Here is a 20,690-nt window from a genome sequence, read left to right as displayed (position 1 = left end):
TCTAAAAGCTGAAAGCAGATCATTTCTGGTCTATTTTTCTTGATTTTCACTGCTTAGTCACCATCAAAATATTGTTTTGAGAACTGTAAATTTTGTTAGATTACGCGCCGTCGCTGCAGGATTATTAAATTAACCAAAGCAATAATCTACAAACCGGGTAATAACGAAAAGTAATACTTAAGTGCATCTTCAAAACAGCCACTATGACGTCCCATACTCTTTTACTTGAGTTTTAATAAGTCTTGAGGTAGTGAGAGTGCAGAGTGTTTAAGCATGCATACCATGAAGAACTGCTGTTCAGCTATGTGGCGCCCACGCGGCATTGAAAAGCTTTTTATCTCACTTGACATCGCTGTCATTTCGAATTACTAGAGAGTGGCCGATTGAACTGATCCAGACATGACAGCTTTTAAATAATTAAAGATGCTTTACTCCCAGCGTGGCTCCGGGCAAGGCCCCCTAAACAAAATTAAAGCCCGACTATCGCATGGTGCGGAACTGGAGGGCTGAGCAGATCAGCACGAAAAGACGGGGACCTGAACGGCTTATAGGTGTGCCTTTAAATAGTGTTCTAACTCACTAAGCCATTCAGCATGGTCTGCATTAGAGCCTGGAACAAAAGCAGAGGGAGAAAAGCAGATGCCGGCATTACTCCCTGAACCCGTGATCCGTCCTGATAGGCGCATAATGAGAACCAGACAAGTGTTCACACCATAACACATACAAATCCCCATTCATTATTCATGGCAGATTACCCTCTTCATTAAGGCAGAGGCGGGGACCAGGGGACAGAGAGGGAGAGAGAGAGAGAGAGATGGAAGAGGAGGGGAAGCAGGTCTACAAATAATGTTACCGGATGACGATCAGCCAAGCAGGGCTCCGGCCCGCCTACACTGCTGAGGCCTAAACATGCAAGTTGTCAAGCTAACTGGCATCCAGATTAGACCAGGAGCCATGACCAGAGCAGACAGATTCAGCTGCATAAAGTTCAGGTCCCCGAGGCCTGCGGCTCTGCATTCTGCTTTGATACTGTAAACACAATGTGACGAAACCTTTCTGCGGGAGGCTGGGAAATGTCAGCGCGGCAGAACCGACATCACTACGGTAAGACAGCCCCTGTCACCGGGCCCTGTTCGCCTCCATTAGCTGGTTGTAACGTGTTCCTTCCCCTACGAATCTAAAAACTGGTCTTTTAAACGCCACCTACGTAAGATGGTCTTTGTAAAACTTGCAGCATAAGCCTGCTAGTAAATTTCAAGTGTTTAGGCCCTTAGCCATGTCGAACTGATAAAATAACTCCTTGTAAAGTTTTATGGGGGGATCGTAACTACTTCTGTTGTTAAAGCTGAGTTATTTCCTGCATGACCTCTCATGCAAAGGTCACAGCTTATCCATGTGTTTTATGTTACAGCAACAAACACGCCGTAATAAACCAAGCTGATGTCTGAGGAAAAGTCTGGTAAGCTCCAATAATATTACTAAAATGGACACAAGATAAAAAAAATTTAAAAAAAGGCTTATTTTTTTTCAGCTGTACCAAAAACACTGCGCACACTGAGCAGACTTTTGACATGTGGGGTTTTGCCTGTTTTATGTTGGCTGCAGAACCTGAAAACAAAAGTGCGAAGCCTCTTTTCAGCGAGTGATTGATGGAGTGTGTTGTTGTGAAACACTCCGCTAGGGCCGAGCTGTGGGCTTACATGAAGCTGAGAGGTGAGAGAGAGATTACCCGTCCGTATAAAGATCGTACACACCGAAAGGCGCAAGCTCAGACAGGCAGCTTGGCTCACCTATTTGAAAGCTTGCCTGGCTCAGAATTGGCCTCGTACTGGAAACTGAATCCATGTCAGATATATCAACACAATCTTGCATGACGTGCCTCTAATGATACCTGAGCAATGAGCATGACTCACTAACCGCAGTTCAGTCACTGAAAGCTTCCACTGATCCCGTAATCCATTATTTTGTTTAATTTCCCATGGAGATGCAAAGGCACAATTAATGTTTAAATCTAACTTGTCATCTCCAGCGCACCGGTGTATCGTTTGAACGATTGCTGACCAAGCCACGGCACTATCTGAAGCTAATTTACATCTCCAACATGTTTTAAGGGTGAAATACCTGTTTCGTTTTGCAAGCGAACACGAAGGAAATGAGAGGGCAATAATTCCCACTGTTGTGAAACTACGACTGAGCCACTCTCACGGAGCTGCCACTCACAGCAGGGATTTACGTGGAACTGAAACGACGATGGAGCAGACAAACCGCATGTCACCCATCTAAATCCTTTCAGCTCTTACAATGGACACGCGTGAAGTGTATTGATTTTTTTTGTTAGTGGACAGAGTATTAATGAACAGGGACGCCAGTGGGCAACCGCACGATCGGTTGTGTAGGCGTCTGTGTTGACTATTTATGATTCAAGATTCCTGCATTATCTCGTTGTAAGCAGCAGATAGAAAAAATAGAGTAGCTATGGTGCTTTTCTTTTTTTTTTTTATTGACAGTTGGCCACGTGCTGATGTTCAAGCACAAAGTCTCAGCTGGAGCCTCAGGCGCCTACAGAGTTCACACATCCTTTCGTTCTTCACTGAGGAATAAAAGCCCAGTGGGCCTGCACCCGGGTGTTTGAGTGACACCTGCAGAGCTCGGGACTGAACACAGAAATCAAAACTTACGGCAGGTGTGACAACAATGCTGTGGTTAGTCTAGAGTCAGGAAGTTGTTAAACTTACTGTAGGAGAAGGTGAGGCGAGGGGTGACATCATTTTCTGTGGCAGCTGAATGAAAGCAACCGACGAGAAGGACAACGAAGGCTGGGAGACGGAGCCGAGCCATGCTCATTGTCCGCATGCCTCCTCGGGACGGCCAGCCAACTCGCAGTAGTTTTTCCTTTCAGGTTTTTGGGGAATTCATGAAGAGAGTCTGTTTTTTTTCTTTCTTTTTATTTAAACCTGTGTTTGTTTTCTCTTTCAGTTCCTCTCGTCCCGCAGATTCAGACTCCTTGGACGGAGGGCTTGTGCTCTGTTGCGAAGTCAGGGCCCTCCTTTAGGGCAGCAGATGACGGTGCGGGTTTGCGGTGACGATCCGCGACCTCAGAGCAAGACAGAAGGCCTCCACCGGTCAGCCTCCATGCGTACGCGACACCGCAGGGCCTCAGCTGAGATCTACGAAGATGAAGGAACAACATTCAAATCAGAAGTGTGTTGTAAGAGCCAGCCATGCCCTTACAGGACTGAAACAACTGAGAGGAAATAGATCTGAAAATACCCTTGTATTTACAGTATACAGAAAAAAAAAACAGCTTCTTGATTGTGACACTTTGCTGATTTCCACTGTTATGAAATATTGAGTAGAATATCACATAAATGAAGATATTTTAGTTCTGCTGTCGTCCTATTGATTACCTCTGAACCTTATTTCTGTCTTCATGAGCGCCAGTCTCAAACTCTTTGACACTGTATTAGACTGTGATTCATCTATAAAGCAATCTGAATTTGAAGCACGTCATAAGCGAATGAATTAAATCATACTGGTTATAAAAGGTGCAATAAAGGTTTGCAACATGCATGGTATTAAATAACTTTGACAAAACCAAAGTCCACCAAAGACTGAGCTATTGCTTCTGGTTTCTCTTCACAAGCGACACCACTGTAACGACCATTAACACAACACCACACCTATCATCTTCATTGCAGGGCGCGTCTGTGGGTGCACAATGTTGTTAAATTGATAGTGTCAGCTACAATCAGCCTAACGCTCCCCAAAGCCATATCGCCGTATCCGAACTTACCACGTATACCTGCCCTATTGTGCACCTGACTTGAATGAAGAGAAAGCAGAGATTAGCTGGAAATCTTTGTCAGAGCTTCAAGACAATGGACAGGTATGACGCCCAGGCCTCGGCTCGTATTACAAGAATTGACAGGAGTTTCTGTCCCACACTTTTCCTCAGATGAACTTTAAGTTTCACAACCTGAGTAATAAGAAATGGTGGGTTTATGTTGCACTGTGAAGGATTTTGATTCCGACAGGTCACTGTGGTAGGCGTTCTTGCTCTCAGCTGCAGTGAGAAATTTATGGACTTAAATTTGAGCGAAGCCAAAGAAAACTGAAAGGTTTGTATTAGCCAGCTGTTTAATTCTCCTCAAATGAATACAGAGGAATATCACTGCAGCTTAACGTTTACCTGGGTTGATACTGGCTAATTCCTTTATCCACAATGTCTCCGACACTTCCTGAGACAACGGAACAAAGCCACAGCCCCAACTGTTACCTGAGTAATGGAGTTAGGGGCCAATTCATAGATGCTGATTAACTGAACGTAGTGAAACGTGTGGGGAAACTCAATACAGACAACCCAGCAACGGCTGCGAATGCTCCATCACAGTTGCCAGGGGGAGCTCCTCATTAAATGCAACCAACGGGAGATTCGGTTTCATGTGAGGTATGGCAATCAATAAGAAAAAAGGTAGCGAGCGAGGCTATTCCTGGTTTCTATCAAGGGGATCTTGACTTTTAGTCAATAAGCAGTCTGACGCCCGCTGCAAACACAGACATCTCCAAATCTGAGCCGAGCAGATGACACTACGAGGAGCAGGAGAAGCCGCGATAGAGCCTCGAGAACAGGACATGAAGATGTGACGCACACAAGACTTCGGGAGGAATAGATGCAGACACACTCTGCTCTCGCAATTTATTCCTGGAGACTGTCGGGGAACAGTTAGGACGATTAGGTTTTTCCTCTTCAGAGTCAAATTGTTTGAGGCAAGCTCTCTTTCAAACTTAGAAATTCAGATCAGAACCATTCCAAGTCCAGATTTGCTGTAAACGCTATAAAAGGAAAAGTAATCAAAAGTGTCTGGACACGGAAGAATTTCAGCCTCCAGCAGCAGGACTGCGTCTCTTAATGATCCTGATGACAAAAGCAGACAAGGTTATGGGAAGGCTTCTGCTTTTAAAAGGCTCGGGCTGAAGTTTCTGGTCAGTGCCCCCCCGCCAGCAGCCTACATGATGTCAGCGGACTGTAACACGCAACAGACAAGGAGGGCTACCGTAAGCATCGTTAGGCTCCTTTGTATGAGGCAAGTCAGAGACAGACACTACTTGATCACCAAGCTGTGCAGATAACATTAATTCTGGGTTTGTGTGACAGTCAAAAAAAAAGGGGCCCGCATGAATCCGAGTGAGGTATGTAGAGAGAGCTCGACTCGGCGTGAGTGCGAGAACAAGGGCCCCTCTTACAGCCCGGAAATCTATATGCAACTCTGCACTTCGCTGCTCTCTCCTGCATGATGCATAAACTGAATCATCCCTTTCACCCTCCACACAGGCTTGATAGTGTGCTCCGGCTCGGGATGATACTCTCCCGTCTATGATCTCCTCTTAAACCCTCCTAGAGTCTCTTTCCACATCCCCTCCAGCGACACATCGGCCTCGTCAGCTTGACTTAATCATTTCATTTGTTTAACCGCAGATTAGAAATCGAATCAAAGGCATGTGTTCGGTTTCATTAGCGGCGCGGTCACAGTTGCTTCTGACTCTTCGTCCGAAAGGAGAGCTATTCATCTATAATTTAACCTAGCAAATAAGACACGCTGATGAAATACGTCGTCAGGTAGTCTGGAATTGAATATGTTATTTCAATTTCTTTATTCTGCGTTTAGTTTGAAAATGACATAGTTTAATTGATCAGTGATTCCCCTGCTGATTCATTTGACTAGGTACTGGTAGAGACACTCAGGTGATTAATGTATTAATACCTGTAACTACAAAACAATCAAACAGCTTAACTAGATAAAGCAAAGATTTACAATTCTTTTTAAATTAATATTTGGACTGTGCTCCTCTCCCTTAGCGTGGACCCATGTACGATAGTCTCATTAGAGAAAATAATACTGTGCATCCATCATCCATGTATCATCAGAGGGTCACGGCGGCTTAAGCCTATCACTGTCTGGCACTGGGCGAAAGACGGGGTACACCTTGGACAGCGCACCAGTCAGTGACAGAGCTAACACATTCGCATGCCCACTCACTGCCAATTTAGGATCACCTTTAGGATCACCAGGTTATCTAAGATCCGCGTCTCTGGACGTGATTCACATGTCAAGGACCGAAGATGCAGACACCCGCACAGAAAAGCCCCAGCTGGCCAGCGGGTTTGAACCAAGAACCTTCTTCCTGTGAGACGATGGTCTCCATTAAATTGTATTTGTTTCTTTAGGGATATGCCCATGTTGGTGAATGAATGCTGGTATAGTAGTATATGGTGCATAGTCCATCATCTCTATCAGTAGGAGCAGCAATTTTGAAAGTGAAAATAGTTTGCCAGGGAGTGGGAGAGACCTTTAAACCAAGCAATGAGGAGTTCTGCTGGGAACAGACTGTAAATTTGTCACAAGAAAAGAACCAAATCATTACCACATCTGGTTGTAATGAGGATAAAGCTCCCTCAAATGAGTGACTCATCTTAAAGCTACAGAATATGCTCAACCTGAGATGCAAAAAAAACAAAACACTCATAAAGACTCATTCTATCAAAAATGACTAGATTTCCTAAGAACACTTCACAGTGTGCCACAGAAGAGGAAGTACGGTTTATATTTACCCAAACTGGGAAACTCCCAGAAGTCTTTGCCAGTCATTTCCTACAATAAAGCCCCTGGACTACAATAAACGTATCACTGTATATATATATATATATATATCACTGAATGGCAAAGCCTGGCCCAGTGACAGGACTACTTACTGTATTAGAGTGTGAGTATTATAAATAGCAGCGCTGCTTATGCTGCTGAAACAGGTGGCACCACCATTAACGTTTGCTATTCGAGTAGAGCAGGAGGGGTCAAGGCTCCTTGGATTCCACACACAGTCTGTTGACTGGAAAAGTGTTGACTGATAAGTACAACCTTTCGGTATTCCTTTCATTTCAAGAAGCCACCTGCACACGTTCACACGCTGACCACCTACGTCACGCCCCTCAGATCCCCTCAGGTCACATGTTCCCACATGTGGCCTTCAACCTACGATCAACACTTCCCCTGCACACACCTCCGTGCCGCCGAAGCACTCTCAGATGTGTGACGGAGCAGATGTGAGATGTGGAGGGGTATCATCTGTCTTTAACAGAGGAGCACGCCTGCACATATGGACAGAGCGGCTGATTCAACGGGCGAGCGAGCGGCGTGGGCGGGCAGCGTTAATACACTCCTGGGCGGGTCTTACTGCTCTCTCTTGTTTTATTTTTCCACTTGCACAGATCTAAAGATACCTGTCTATGAGTCTATGAGTAAGACATGACGGTACTTCCAACTCAAAGCTCAAAGTATAAGCTGGAAGTGATTGAGGTTGATATCAGTCACAGGAAGTTCTGCGTATTCCCATCAATAAATTACTACCGGTAGTCGAGAAGCTCCTATTAAAATTGATTATCTAAGAGTCTAATAACTTCCTATAAGTAGTTATGAAGTGAAGAGCACACAATTAAAATTTGTTGCAGCGCATAAACTAGTTTTCAGGCAGAAAATAGTTGTTGCTAAACATTTATAATCAGTGTTGCAGGACTAACAGTTCAAACTTATGTTATCCCGCTGAAATATTAGCAGTTAGATGCAACGTTAAACATGACACTGGATAAAAATGCAGTTTAACAATTCAGTTGCTTCAAATTCACGGCGAATATTTTACATTTCAAAGCATTCAAAGCCTGTAACAAATCAGCTTGTTTGGCATAATCTCACATATCACGCTGACTACATGAATAACAACTATGTAATAAGTAAATATTAGACAATGCCAGCTAAATGAATAACAAATCAGCAACAACAACAAAAATATATTAGCAATTATGTTAAATTTACTGTCTATCCCCAAAAACGAAGAACCCTTAAAGTTTGAAAGCAACAGTTCACGGCGCTACAGTGACTTCCTGTTTATGTAGTTGGTTACCACTACATAACTACTAGTTTAAAACTGCAATTTGACAACTTGCAAGGAGTTTAATGCACAAACTGAGTCACGGCATCACAAATTGCTGCCGCAACATGATCCCGTTCAGAAGTTTGCGTTTCTGATTAGGTGACCATGATGTATAAAGAAAACCCTCTTTCCTGTTAAACCCATTTTAAGTCCAATCCCCAGACCCAGCTAAGAATAATTAATGGCTCATTCATCCCTGAGTGAACCATACAGCAGTAATTATGACCATATGCTATTCCAAAGACTTTTAATTGCCTAATTAAAATCTTATTAAACTATTGAACAGAGATAGGGGACATTTTGAACTTAAGGTTCAGGGGAGTTAAATCCATCAAGCTCGCTTCTCCTTTGGGGCGTGTGACACACGGTCAGGGATTGTGAATTTTATCACAAGTGGTGAATTCCTAAAACATCCAAAATTTGAATCTATCAGGAACTAAGCATGTATTGATAGATTAATGTAATATATGGCCGTGAAAGTGGATGAGCACATTTCGTCACCTCCGTCTTTGAAACCTACACTGGTGCTAAAATCAGCCCTGTCTCAGAAGTGAAAATATATGAAATGATATTCCATTTCATTCCATTTCCCCTCTGCACCAATTTCCATAACAGATGTGGAGCCAGCAGAAGCAGCTTGCTGATGAAATGTAAAGCGGCGGAGCTAGGCTGTCGCCAGGCCTGCTATCACTATCAACGCCGGAGTGGGTGAAAGAAGAGCAGCAGGGGCTCCGCACCAGACAGAAAAGTGCATTAATACTGAGAGGGGCAAGGACGAAGGGAAGCAAATGAAAGGACAAAGGCACACTTTGCTGCAGCTCATCTCCTCGTCAAATATCTACAGTATATTAATACTTGTATGGGGTGAGAAATCATGTGAGAGTAATTAATATCGCCAGAGAAGTATACGTGTGTGTGTGTGTGAGCTATTTGCCTCTCTTGGCTAGTCTGCTTTACTTCCTGATACTTTAGCCATATCTCCCCCGTGTCATAACACATCAAACAAAGAATAAGCCTGGCTTAAATTTATTCATTAATAAACCCACACACTTGATAAATACTGAGGAACTGAGGAGAAGTTGGCAGAAGTTTGTACTTCTTCTCTTCCTCTCTGCGCTCTTGTAAGCTGATCCACTTTCAGGAAGGAGCCTGCACTGTTGATCTTGCTGAAATGACCTATTTCTTTTCTGCAGCCTGTTTTACTGTTGTCACACCCTTCGCTTGGAAACGAAACACCTTCGTCTATGAGAGCATTCAATTTGATCGTAATACACCTTTGAGGAACTAATAGCAAAGCTGGCAATATTACATGTCAACAATTGCTTGCTGCGTACATTCAAAATCTATGTAATTTCTCTATAGTCTGTCCTTTTCCTTACATAAATCTGCCTTTTATTAGCTTTTTTGAGCACTTTACTAAAAGACATGATTAATTAGTGCATGCACTGTATGAGAAGCGGTCCGTAAACTCTACTAATTCAGTGGTCAAAAGTTAAATACATCTTGAGGTTAACATTCAGCCACTGCATCTGCAACTTATCTTCATCCCCCCCTCATCCCTCATGGAAAGCACTCTTCTTTTCTGTGCAAAATAGCACTGCGTATCCCAACATTCGGTGGAACGGCGCTAGAGTACATTGCTGCAACTGTTTATACAACAGCAAATATTTGGACTTCCATAAACACGGCGGATAAAACGTTGAAAACACAACATTTTGCAAGCAGTTTTATCTTACTTAACCAAAACAGAAAGGTTTCACTAATAAACCCGATTTTTGTTAATACTCAGACATCGTCGTCAAGTTCACTGGGTAAAAAGAGTATTTATTGTGTTTATTTTGCCAATTTCTTTTTAAGTGCAAGTAAAATAAATAAAACATTTCATTTCACCACGTGCTCTAATATCAGCTACAAATGATGCATTCATGCGCCGTTGGAAAACTCTGCCTCCAACGAAATAACGCTCGCGAGGAGCCATAAACTTAATCTAATCTGTGCTCATGCTGCAGCATTAGGATGAGTGTAACATTTCTCAAGGCTTGAGTCAAAATGCTAAAATACAAATTAGGTTGATGGTAACAGTCTGTATGGAGTGTTAGCATACAGAGTCCAGTCCAGTAAAAGCAACAAATTCATCGGAGACTATTTTACGACAGAAATAAAACAGTATTATACTGTTCAGTGAGCTGTTTGAGATAAAGAGGGTCTGTGTTTTTATGAGGGTTCCTGGCTGCTGCCAGACTCAGGTGAGGAACAGTTTCAGCCCTGGCTGCTTTAAGTAGGTCAGGCCTGTTGAAACAATCAGTCCCGTTCGAAATGTCTCCACTTGTTTGCAATGAAATTCTGTTGGCATCTGCAGGAGGGAAATATTGACCCTGACAGAGCGAGGCTGATAACTTGCATCAACCCCAGGTCCAGTATCTTGTTTACTTCCACTTACATTGATTGTTACAATAGATAAGTCCGTGCCAAGGTTGTGCTTTAAAAGACGAATGTCGTAGTGAAAGTATTAAGATTTGTTCTCTGTCTGATTTGATAGGTGGATAATATCACACACACACACACATCATTCTGAAGTGGTTAGATCTGAATCACACATAATTTAAAACTTTCCAAAGCCAACAATCCTACGTACCCACCCACTACACAATGTGATTGGTCACGGCGTGCAGAGGTGAGAGAGCCGCAGAGCAATGTGCTTCTCTTCCTAGCTGTCTTTTTGCCGCTGGCTCATATTGTGGCACTTTCCGAAAATGCAACCCAACGCAAGACAAGCAGCGTCTCGTTCGGAGAGTCTGCCTGACAATCTGCACTGTTATCTCTGTTTTTAAATTATATCTCTTCCCTGTCACTAAGACAAGGTTAAGGTTAAGGTTGCCGAAAATGACAAATGTGGTTAACTTTTTATTGGTCGGAGAACACATAGAAGTTGCAAAATATGATTGAAGCATGAGGAAAAAAAGACATTCGTAAGCGAGGACAAAGCTAATCAAACGAAATAATGTGCCGCGTAGATATTCGCCGCCCATGTAAATTCACGGAGCACTCAATCAGCAACAATGCACTGAAATATTTATCCCCTTTGAAATTGATTAGGCTGGTGTGACATCCATGAAAAGCCATAAACAAAGCGGCGTGACTGTTCACCCTTGATGTCCGCAGCGAGAAGCTGCACGCATTCCAGTAGCTTAGAGGCTTAAACAGAAGCTCAGGCTATAGGCCACTGGGCAAAGAGGGGCACACATCCATCACTGAGGAGGACCGATAAAAGGCTCTGAATGTCTGCTAGCTCCTCCACGAGCCCGCAGACCGGCCTTCAATAAAACTCAAGAGGCGCGAGTCTGCGATGCACATGGTAAGCCTCGCAAATAAAAACCGGAAAGTGACACGCTAGCTCTTGGGCTTCACAGACCTCTCACATCTACCGGAAAGCTTTCTGAACTGCTGCACAACGTTTTTTTTTCCGCAAAATGCAATCAACACACTTTCTATCAAATGATTAACGAACTAATAATTGCAGCGCTACTACTGATCTCATGGCGCTTGAATAAGCTGCGCAGAGGTGTGGGTGATGTCACTGAAACCACTTGTGAAAGCATCTTTTAAAGAAAAAAGGCGTTGACCAATGAACATGATAGCACACCTTTATAAAACGTATTTCAGCAGATAATTATAGGAAATACAAGACGGCTAGGTTTTGCAAGACTTGAAAAATCACATCTAGGGTCAATGACAGGACAGGGAAGTGTGTGTTCATGCAAGCAGGTGTAATCATGTTCACCTCTCAACCATCCGTTGTAAAGCCTACTTAAAATCACGCTTAAGATAACCGTTAATCCAGCAATGTGATTTTGACCTATGGTGCCCCCGAGCTCAAGCAAATGTCCTGTTACTCTTGTCAGAGTAGCAACTAAAATATTATTTAAGCATTCACAACTCCTACATTAAATGTACACTGTGTTTTTTTTTCATACTCACACCACACTCAGCAGAACAAGGTTTGTTTTGAGGGAAGCAGATGGCATGCACTGGTCTGTGAACACAATCGAAAGCCTGTTAACAATACCAAGACTGGCGCGCTAATACCCTCGAAATCGAGTTCATGTGATAAGAGCGAAGAAATGATCCTGAGCCAACAAATATGGAAAGTCAGATTCCCTATGCCAGCGGTTGTACCGGTTCATTTGCTCCTCGTCTTCGAGCTCCGATCTCCGGCCCGTCTTAAACGGCGCCATCAATCAAAAGCCAAATTTTTTTGACCTCTTTATATGGCACGTAGACCACATTAAAATATCTTTTGTGGGGGGTAGCTTGTCCCCTTTATGTGGGGTCTGAGAGTGGGGCAGATGCCCCCCACATGAAGTGACCTCACTTAGTAAAGATCAATAGCAGGCTGCACATTCCTCTCTCCAAGTCTTCTGCAGTCACTTAAGCCTTGGTATCCCAGTCATCCGAGCCATCTTGTGAATCCTTTAGCACGTATATTTGGGGTAAATTCCAGTCATTGAGATCCAGAATCCTAGACGACCAGATCTGACCTGTGAGGGCAGCGTATCTAGTAAACCATACGTGGGAGATGAGCTGTTGTCACTCAAGAGTATCGGCCCATAGGCAATGCTAATGCAGCCACACAAGGGCTAATTTGTCATGCAGGCATTGCTCAGCTTAGGTCTAATTCTGTACGTATGTGCTTCACAATTTCCCCCACTTCACGTTTTTATTTCCCCTTTACAGCACTTTGTACACAACCTTGTGCATAGCCAAACTATGGGCCCCACATTGATCCCTAGGCTGTATGATTTAATGGCTGGCTGCCTGTTCCATTTAACCTGACAAGCATAATAAGGGGATTAGCAAACTATCAGATGACACAGTTCAGTGTGCTTGGCTGCAGGTATACGGGCAGACAGTCTATATCACATCATTAGCTCATCATTGTGCAGCCGGTATGAATTCATTCAGTTTAAGTAAATAAAAAACTAAAATCCAGAAAAACATGACATGGTGTTTTAATGCTCTCGCCGGTCAGACCTGCGCTTTTAGCATATAAAATTACCCTTAAAGTTCATGTAGCTGTTTGCGTTGGCAGTGAACAGCAGAAGCTAGTGTTTACTTGATGCAATCAGAGAACTGACATGTCCATGCGGCACCCAGGCCCCCATAGCTGGATGTGTGTAGGTGGGAGCCGGTGTCACAGAGAGATAGAGGTTAAATGATGTGTTACGAGGAAGCTGAGCCTCTTCGCTGCGATGCCAGAGCACGTAGCGAGATATCTTCACCTACTTTCACAACTCAGAGGTGAGGAGCGGTTAGCCATGGCGCAGTCACACAGACAAGAAAGGAGCATAATTATGACATTCAGTGGAATCACAAATTCCCGGGAAACCCGAATAGGACACGTTCCCATTAAGGGTTACTGACATCTCATGTTAACAAAAAATCCACTCAATTCCCGCAAACTGCTGTATTCTGACGCTGTCGTGAGGCGAGCAAGTGATTCATCTCATTATTTATAAACTGTAAGCTGTAAGGTCAGTGATCTGGTCCTTGAACAAGGACAAAACTAACTAAACATCGAGCACAGAAATAGAAAGGGCAGGATTCAGAAGACTGTTTTGATCATATATTTTAATATGCTTATATATTTCTAAGTAAGCTGGATGCAGTGTTATTTAGTTATAAATCTGTGTCTTGCCAAGAACCCTCCTTGCTTGGAAGGATAGCTAACTAAACCAGTAAGACTCACTGACCACAGCACAAGTCATACTGGGGAAAAGGCATCAACAGTGTCAGTTCCTGTGAGCTTAAACTGCACCTGCATGCTGAGCAGCTTCATCCCCTCCAGATGTCTGGAGGCCTCGCTAGACCGAGAGCCAGCACATCTATAACTGTCTCCTCGACTGCCCAGACTCTGGTGGATAACTGCCAGAAAGAAAGCAGAGATGCAGCGGGAGCCCTGCAGCCACTCACTCTGCACAGAAAGTGCTGAAAGGGGCCCACATGATGGCTTGCGCGCTGTGTCTTAATATATCACATCTTCAATCCAATCCGATGAATTATTCAAACGCTGCTATCTACTGTGCCTCTCACCTAAAACATCTGCCCTGCCAGCCTGTCTGCCAGGTCCGGCCTCCACTCTGCTCTGCCACAGGAAGCTTTTAGTCTGCTGCTGTCCTGTGGTCTCTGTTCCATTTAACCCCCTTCCTCTATCTCTGTTTCCATCTCTCGGACTCGAGGCATAAAGCGTGGAGGAAACATGATCATGTTACAGAGTCAAAAAGAAAAAAATACAAAACAAAAAAACAGGACAAGTCTGTACAGGGTCTTAAAAAGAAAACAGTAGCTTTGATAGCACTGTGCAAATGTACGGGTTGTCACAGTCAAAAAGAGCTTACTGCAGCTGAAAGTGAAAGTGTTGTGAACCGCCACACTCCAAGATCACAAGTTAGGTCACGATGAGATATACCAATCCCAGCATAACCGAGGATAACAGCGTATCATGTTGTCAGTGTCCTAAATTGTTGGTTGTAGCTCCTCTAATTCTGACGACCAAAGCTTTGTAGGCCGAAAGGGTTTCAGCATGTGTTCAACAAGCTCGCAATCCCTTCAAAAGAAGAAGAGTTGTCCAACTAAAGTCACATTTACCTAGCCTATAATCTAGACGCGCCCCTAGCGGCAGCAAATTACATTTGCTTCCAGGGGCAGTCTAGTTACTCTCCGTTGACTTGAGATTTCGAAAAATCCAAGATGTACCGGGCCAATCACGAGTCGGTGGGCAGGCTTAACATGATGACGACTGACCTGCGAGAGAACTATGGCTGTCTCCTTGTTGAGCTTTACCGTCTTCTTCCAGGACGAAGGCAGAAGCATCAAACGAGGTGAAAATCATTATAAATCGGGTCATGTCGAAAGCTGTAGTTACACGAAGGGAGTTTTGGTCGGTTCTGTACGCGCCAGCATGCGGGTAAGCGGTAAGCGACTTGGACTTGTAGTTCATTTAATTACGTATTTTCCATAGCGTTTTACTTAACTATCTTGCGACAAACTGTAACATTCTTGACATGTAAAATCATTTTTTATTCTGAAAAACAACATATGTATAATCCAAGGCACAAGTCGATCGGGACCAGAAAATAATTTATCTTTCGCCATAGACTGCCGTTCATATTTTTTCGAAAGATAGGTCCCATGGAGGCAATCGGAAGGGGCGGGACTTCGGCTCTCTATAAGTTCCGTGAATTACGCGTGAATTCCCCATCCTGCTAGAACTACCAGAGCGATGGCTGCTGCTAGCGAACAACTTTCTTTCGAATCGGCTTTGGCCGCCACTCTGAAAGACTTGAAGTTAAGCTTTTCTCTGAGAAAGGAACTCTCTTTTCCGTCGCTCTGACTACGTCACCTTCTTCGTTGCTCTGATTGGTTGTAGCGCTATCCTATTGCGTGGAGAGGGAGTTTGAAAGACAACCGTTTATCCCACCCCTCCGGTTGAGCCCTGTCTATGGAGAGTGCCCAGACCCTACATTTAATGTGGGTCTGGCTCGTCAGGCTAACATTTACCTGCATTACTGTAAAAACTCTTATCTGATACTTCTTGACTCTATAAAAAGATGGATGAACACTCCATGTGCTGACGTTTTGAAGCTCAGTGTAGTCCCTCTTGCAGCTGCCATCTTGGTCAAACTCAAAACTAATCCAAAAAATAGGGAAAGAGGCAGAATGAGGCTGAGGCAGACAGCTAAGAACCTGTGAGGGAACCACCACCTGTCAGCCAAAGCGGCCACACTCTTAATTATGCACAACTTTAACCCTTGATATAATTTAAATGGGCTTGAGTTGTTTAAAAATTCACCTATGTACAGTTGTATTGGACAGGGAAATTAGCATAGAAACCAAAATGATATTTTGTTCTGGGCTGCAGACATGTTTATTTGTGCTGCAAAGTTGGACATTTTAACATGGAGCTCTATGGCAATCGACTCACCATTGGGGCCGGCCTCCAGTGGCCACTCAAGGAAGTGCATGGAACTGTTTTTGGCACTTCCCTTCATTTGTCAGCCCACGAGATTGCCTCTTGATAATATTCCTGCTCGGTGCTAAATCCCGCATGAGGGAGGCAGCAGTACATTTTTCCAGATTATTCAACTGCGGGGTGCGTGTGATTTGCACAGTAAGCTCCCTCCTTCACAGTTTATGTATTTTAGTTGGGCGTGAAATGACTAAATGGTGCATCACTCCTCCTATCTGTCATCCTCCTTTGCACATCTCTCATTCATAACTTCCAGTAGTGACCCACCCAGGACTATTTACAGCCGAGCTTAGAGGAGATCAACTCTGTCTGTCAGTCAGCGACAAGTGTTTCAACCGGTAAAATGCATCATATCTCCCTGTAAGCTGCCTCTCCTGTGAAGAATGATACTGTACATTTTTATTAAAAAGAAAGTACAGCTTGTTTACACTGAGGCAATTAGACATCTGCGATCAGAAAGCGACGGCAGGAATTTCTTTAAGGGTCAGCAGCGCCATTAGCAGAGTAAAGGGCACAACCTGGAATGTTTAGAGATATCAAATCACAGTGGCGGGGGAGGGACGGACTGCTAAACAGGGCTCGGTTGGAGGCTGATTCAATCATCTCGTGGATGTGTTTGCGCGGCCGGGAAGGGAGCGTTCGACCGGCATCAACAACCCAACGTACATTTGGCGTAGTCATCTTATAGTCGTCCCAAAGCTCCAGTGTCAGAGGCACGCATAGCTCTGAGAATCAAAATAGAATCTTATAATTAAACATGTAACGTGCGAGAGGAACAGGTGCGAGGTGAAGGGTGATGGAAACACCCCCCGAAAAGGGCGGTTTTGCAATTCTCACACCAGCACGTGAGAAAAGCTGACGAACGTGTAAACATACTCCGCATGGTTTTGCAAAGCTGCTTCAAAAGGAAGCGGGTGAAGTCAGAAATAAAACGCTCCACGTCCGAGGCAGAGTCTCGTTGAGCTCCATGTGTACGTGACGTGCTCTTGTCCGCGTCCCGTAGGGGTTAAAAGGCTGATCTGAGGGGTCTCCGAGATGCCGCAGCAAACACAGCGATCTGGCCGCGTTCCACGTCCACAGTCATTTCCCACATCATGGCACTGGGAATAAACAGAGGAGCCCGCTGTGCTCCCAGAATGCATGTTTGCAGAGTTCCCATCAGTGAGTACACAGTAATAGGACTCCCTGAAGGCCTGTGTTTAACCTTTAGGTTACAAGTGGCCGGCCACTCCAGAGCCCACCCCTCCCGCGCCTCGGATGTTAACCCTTTTCTCGCTCATTTCTTTCGAAAGCACAGGCAGAAACTTAAAGGAAGATAAAATCGCTGCATTTGAGGAACGTGGGATTTAAAAGTGCCACGAAAACTGAATTTGCAGTGAGACTGTTTTGTCAGCTGCGTTTTCCAGGATCAAGCATAAAGAAATCAAAACTTTTAAGGCAACACGAGTGAGCAACAAGAAAACTTAAAAGGGGTCATGACAACTGGGCAAACTCTACTGACCTCAATACTACTGAAAGGTGAGCAGGGGACAGGAAATTGCGACACAGGCAATTAGGAATTGCGAAAAAAAGTGACGCAACAGGGTGTGAAAGTTTATGAATGGAGCGTGGTACGTGAAGCAGTGAAGCAGTAATGGTTTAGTCATTTCATCAGTCATGTTGTTTTCCCTCTTTCATTGTCCTGCAGAGTAATTAGGGGAGAAAACACTGCGTCTAAGGACTAATGCTTTTAGGTTACTGTAGCAGCTCTTGTCTTAGATGGCATATTTTATGACCAACATATGCTGTTCCAGCAAATGTGTGTGACACCATCTGGAGGACAACGTGGATTATAAAAATCCAAAAAGGAAAATACCTCTTATCTCTCTATCAATCCCACATAATGATGAGTGCGAGAGTTGAGAGCAACCTGACCGTATGAACAGATGGAGGAGAAGGTTTGGCGTAGCCGAATGCTGAGAAAATACCTTTGGGACACGCTGACAAAATAGAAATGTGCACATGGGGCCAGCACAGGGGATTAAGCGGTGATAAAACACTGCGATACAGTTGGATTCATTTCTTCTTTCTCTTTTCTTCGCCAGACAGATTTAGCATCATGCAACAGGTCTCTCCCCGATCCGAGCTTTTGGCTTACGAACGCACTACTTGATATAGTGGCACGGCGCGTCAAAATACATTTTCAATCTGCAAAGCAACATTCCCAGCGAGGCTCTCTCCGCGAGCAACCATCACCACGTCATAAATTGTATTTTTGTGAAGTCTGGATATCGGAGCTATTGATATAACAGGCACCGCGCTTTACCAACGAGCCAAAGCTCCTCTGACAGCATCATACAGGCAGCTCATTGTCGGGGCCGCCGGTATCCAGAATGCAACTGCCAGCTGTTTTCTTTGTGGATCAAACCAAAAGAAAACAGCCGACCAAGGTCAGCACAGACAAGCTTTTCTCCACCAGCAGACAGATGAATCTCCATATATACGAGGCCGTGGAAGAAAAAATAAATAATAAAATAAAAAAATAAAACTCTCGCAGCCACAAATGGGATAGCACAGTTGATTATATTCCGCCCTCTTATGGAATAATCAGCCATTCTCAAAAAATGTTATGAAAGCTCCCATTTATTCCAGTTCTGCTGGGTGTCTGTTGATCACTAGAGAATCTGTGTCTGTGTCAAAGCTTGGTTGTGAGGGTTATCTCTCATGTCCAGCAGCGCCCGTTGGGTAGACTCACACAGATACCCTTCTCAAAGGGACATCAAGTTTTCCTTGAGGCTATGTGATGATGATGACAGTGAGGCCGATTTGCCTCTTGAGAAACTGTGAATGTATCGTCGGACTCCGGCCCCCAAAATGTGCTTTGCTTATTGTTACGCTTATTGTTTGACCTTTGCTTTGCAGAATGATGAATGTGCAGAGTTAGATTTTTTTTTGGGAAAAGACATATTTTTCCCCTGCGCTCACATAAAATCTGCATTTAAGATGTGTCCACGCAGTCTGTTCGGGTAAAATATGCAACTTAACAAGAACGATGTGGAAGCTTGAAGCCGCCACGCTTTGAATAAAAAGAACTTTGAAACAATTTACATTTATAATACATTTTGTATCCAGCGGTTTATCTTTTCAAATGAGCTCTATTTGCATATTCCTGCTTTCTATACAAAGGAAAACGAGTACAGGTTTAAGGATGAGAAATAAAACAAAATCCCTTTTCTTTCAGAGTTACTTAGCAGCGCACACTCAAAAGTCAACACAAAGGGTAAATAAAAATCTTGGCTTGACCTCGCTGACTTTTGTCAAACATTTCCATTTACGCTTTCTACCCATTAACTACCACCCACACTTGTGACAGTTTGGCGTTAGTGTTGATCGTGCTGCCAGCAGTGCGTGGGGTGACGGATTTGAATTTCACAGAATAACACCTGATGCTCCTCTGTTGTTCCAGCGTCAGGTCATGAGCCCCTATCCAGTGTCACAATACAAGACGTTCTCGGGTTGCACCGTGCTCACTCCCCACTGTCACAAGCAGAGAGCAGCGTGTTGATATTAAGATCATTTTTGCTCTCCGCCATAAGATTTTCCGCACTCATATTTGCTTCACCCAAAGTTTCCAAGCTGGGAGACGATGTGTGTGTGTGTGTGTGTGTGCACTTGCTGCCACATTTACTAACTCCCATCTGTGGAAAGAGGCCCCTCTACCAGTCACAGGCTTACTCCAGATGAGTCGAGCCTCAGTTTAAAGAGTCAGAGCCATCCTTTCCGCTGCACGCAAACAAGCCGACGAGACTTAAAATATCACACAGACACAGGTAAATAGCTGTGATTCTAAAGAAAAGAAACCTAAGACCAACATCCCTTCATGTAAGGCTATCTCCTACACAATCAGCAACAAATACAAATACACACACAGAAGTTTGCACTCAGACCGAGCCTCTAATGACCCCCTTGCCCTGCTATCACCTTACGATAAAGACCTACTGGAGAGGGCGGAGGGCTGTCTCGTGTCAGCTAACACCCACTGCTCCCTTTAAACTAACAACAAACTGTACATAGGCTCAGCCGTAAAACAACTTTATAGTTCTCTATCAGAGAATTGAAATGTTACCCCAGCATTTTTTTTTATCTTTAGGTAACCAGAACTGCAGCGTCCTCACATCAATGATTCATGCGGCCACGGCACCACACAGTTAATGAACACAGTCTCAGTTGTAACAGCATTACTTACACTCCCAGTCCCAGTCAGCTGTGAAACGAAAACTCAGTTTGGATCTAAAACAGGTTTCCTTTAGCTGCCACGCAGGCAGATTGATTCCTCCTCTGGGAAGAAAATCCACAGGAGCAGCGGAGATTAAAGCTCTGTTAGTTGACAGCTCTGAGTCCGCAGGTCCACGCTCTCCCTCTCTCTGACACTGTGTCCTACTACAGCCTGCCTCTGGCTGCAAACTGGAGCTCCTCCCTCGCGCACACACACACACACACACACACTCAGAGGGAGGGAGAGAGGGAGTAAAGGGAGGCGCACTTCTTCAGCATGAGCTTGACTCATTCTCACTTAAATCGGCTATGTGCAAGTTTAGATTTTTAGAGATAGTGCAAGTAGTATTATGAGGGTTAGCTTAGCAGTAATGTAATAAATAAATCTTACACAACATATGAGAAGGACTATAGAACAACTATTAAT

The 20,690-nt window shown here is 44.1% G+C and overlaps 1 protein-coding gene across 1 annotated transcript in view; it reads right to left on the bottom strand.

Moving 5' to 3' along the window:
* Positions 1 to 20,480, bottom strand: part of sema4ba (sema domain, immunoglobulin domain (Ig), transmembrane domain (TM) and short cytoplasmic domain, (semaphorin) 4Ba) — a 38,379-nt gene extending 17,899 nt beyond the window's left edge. Inside the window, exons 1-2 of the mRNA XM_084555392.1 lie at positions 20,235 to 20,480; positions 2,736 to 3,167 (exon numbers count right to left, since the gene is read on the bottom strand). Of these exons, the coding sequence (XP_084411518.1) occupies positions 2,736 to 2,853 (118 nt within the window). The 5' untranslated portion in view covers positions 2,854 to 3,167; positions 20,235 to 20,480. The remainder of the gene's footprint in view (positions 1 to 2,735; positions 3,168 to 20,234) is intronic.
* Between the last annotated feature and the right edge of the window lie 210 nt (positions 20,481 to 20,690).

The sequence above is a fragment of the Chelon labrosus genome (genome assembly GCF_963514085.1).
Source record: "Chelon labrosus genome assembly, chromosome: 11".
Classification (NCBI taxonomy): domain Eukaryota; kingdom Metazoa; phylum Chordata; class Actinopteri; order Mugiliformes; family Mugilidae; genus Chelon; species Chelon labrosus.
The sequence above is the reverse complement of the archived record's forward strand: the minus strand, read 5'-3'. Positions and strand labels throughout refer to the sequence as shown.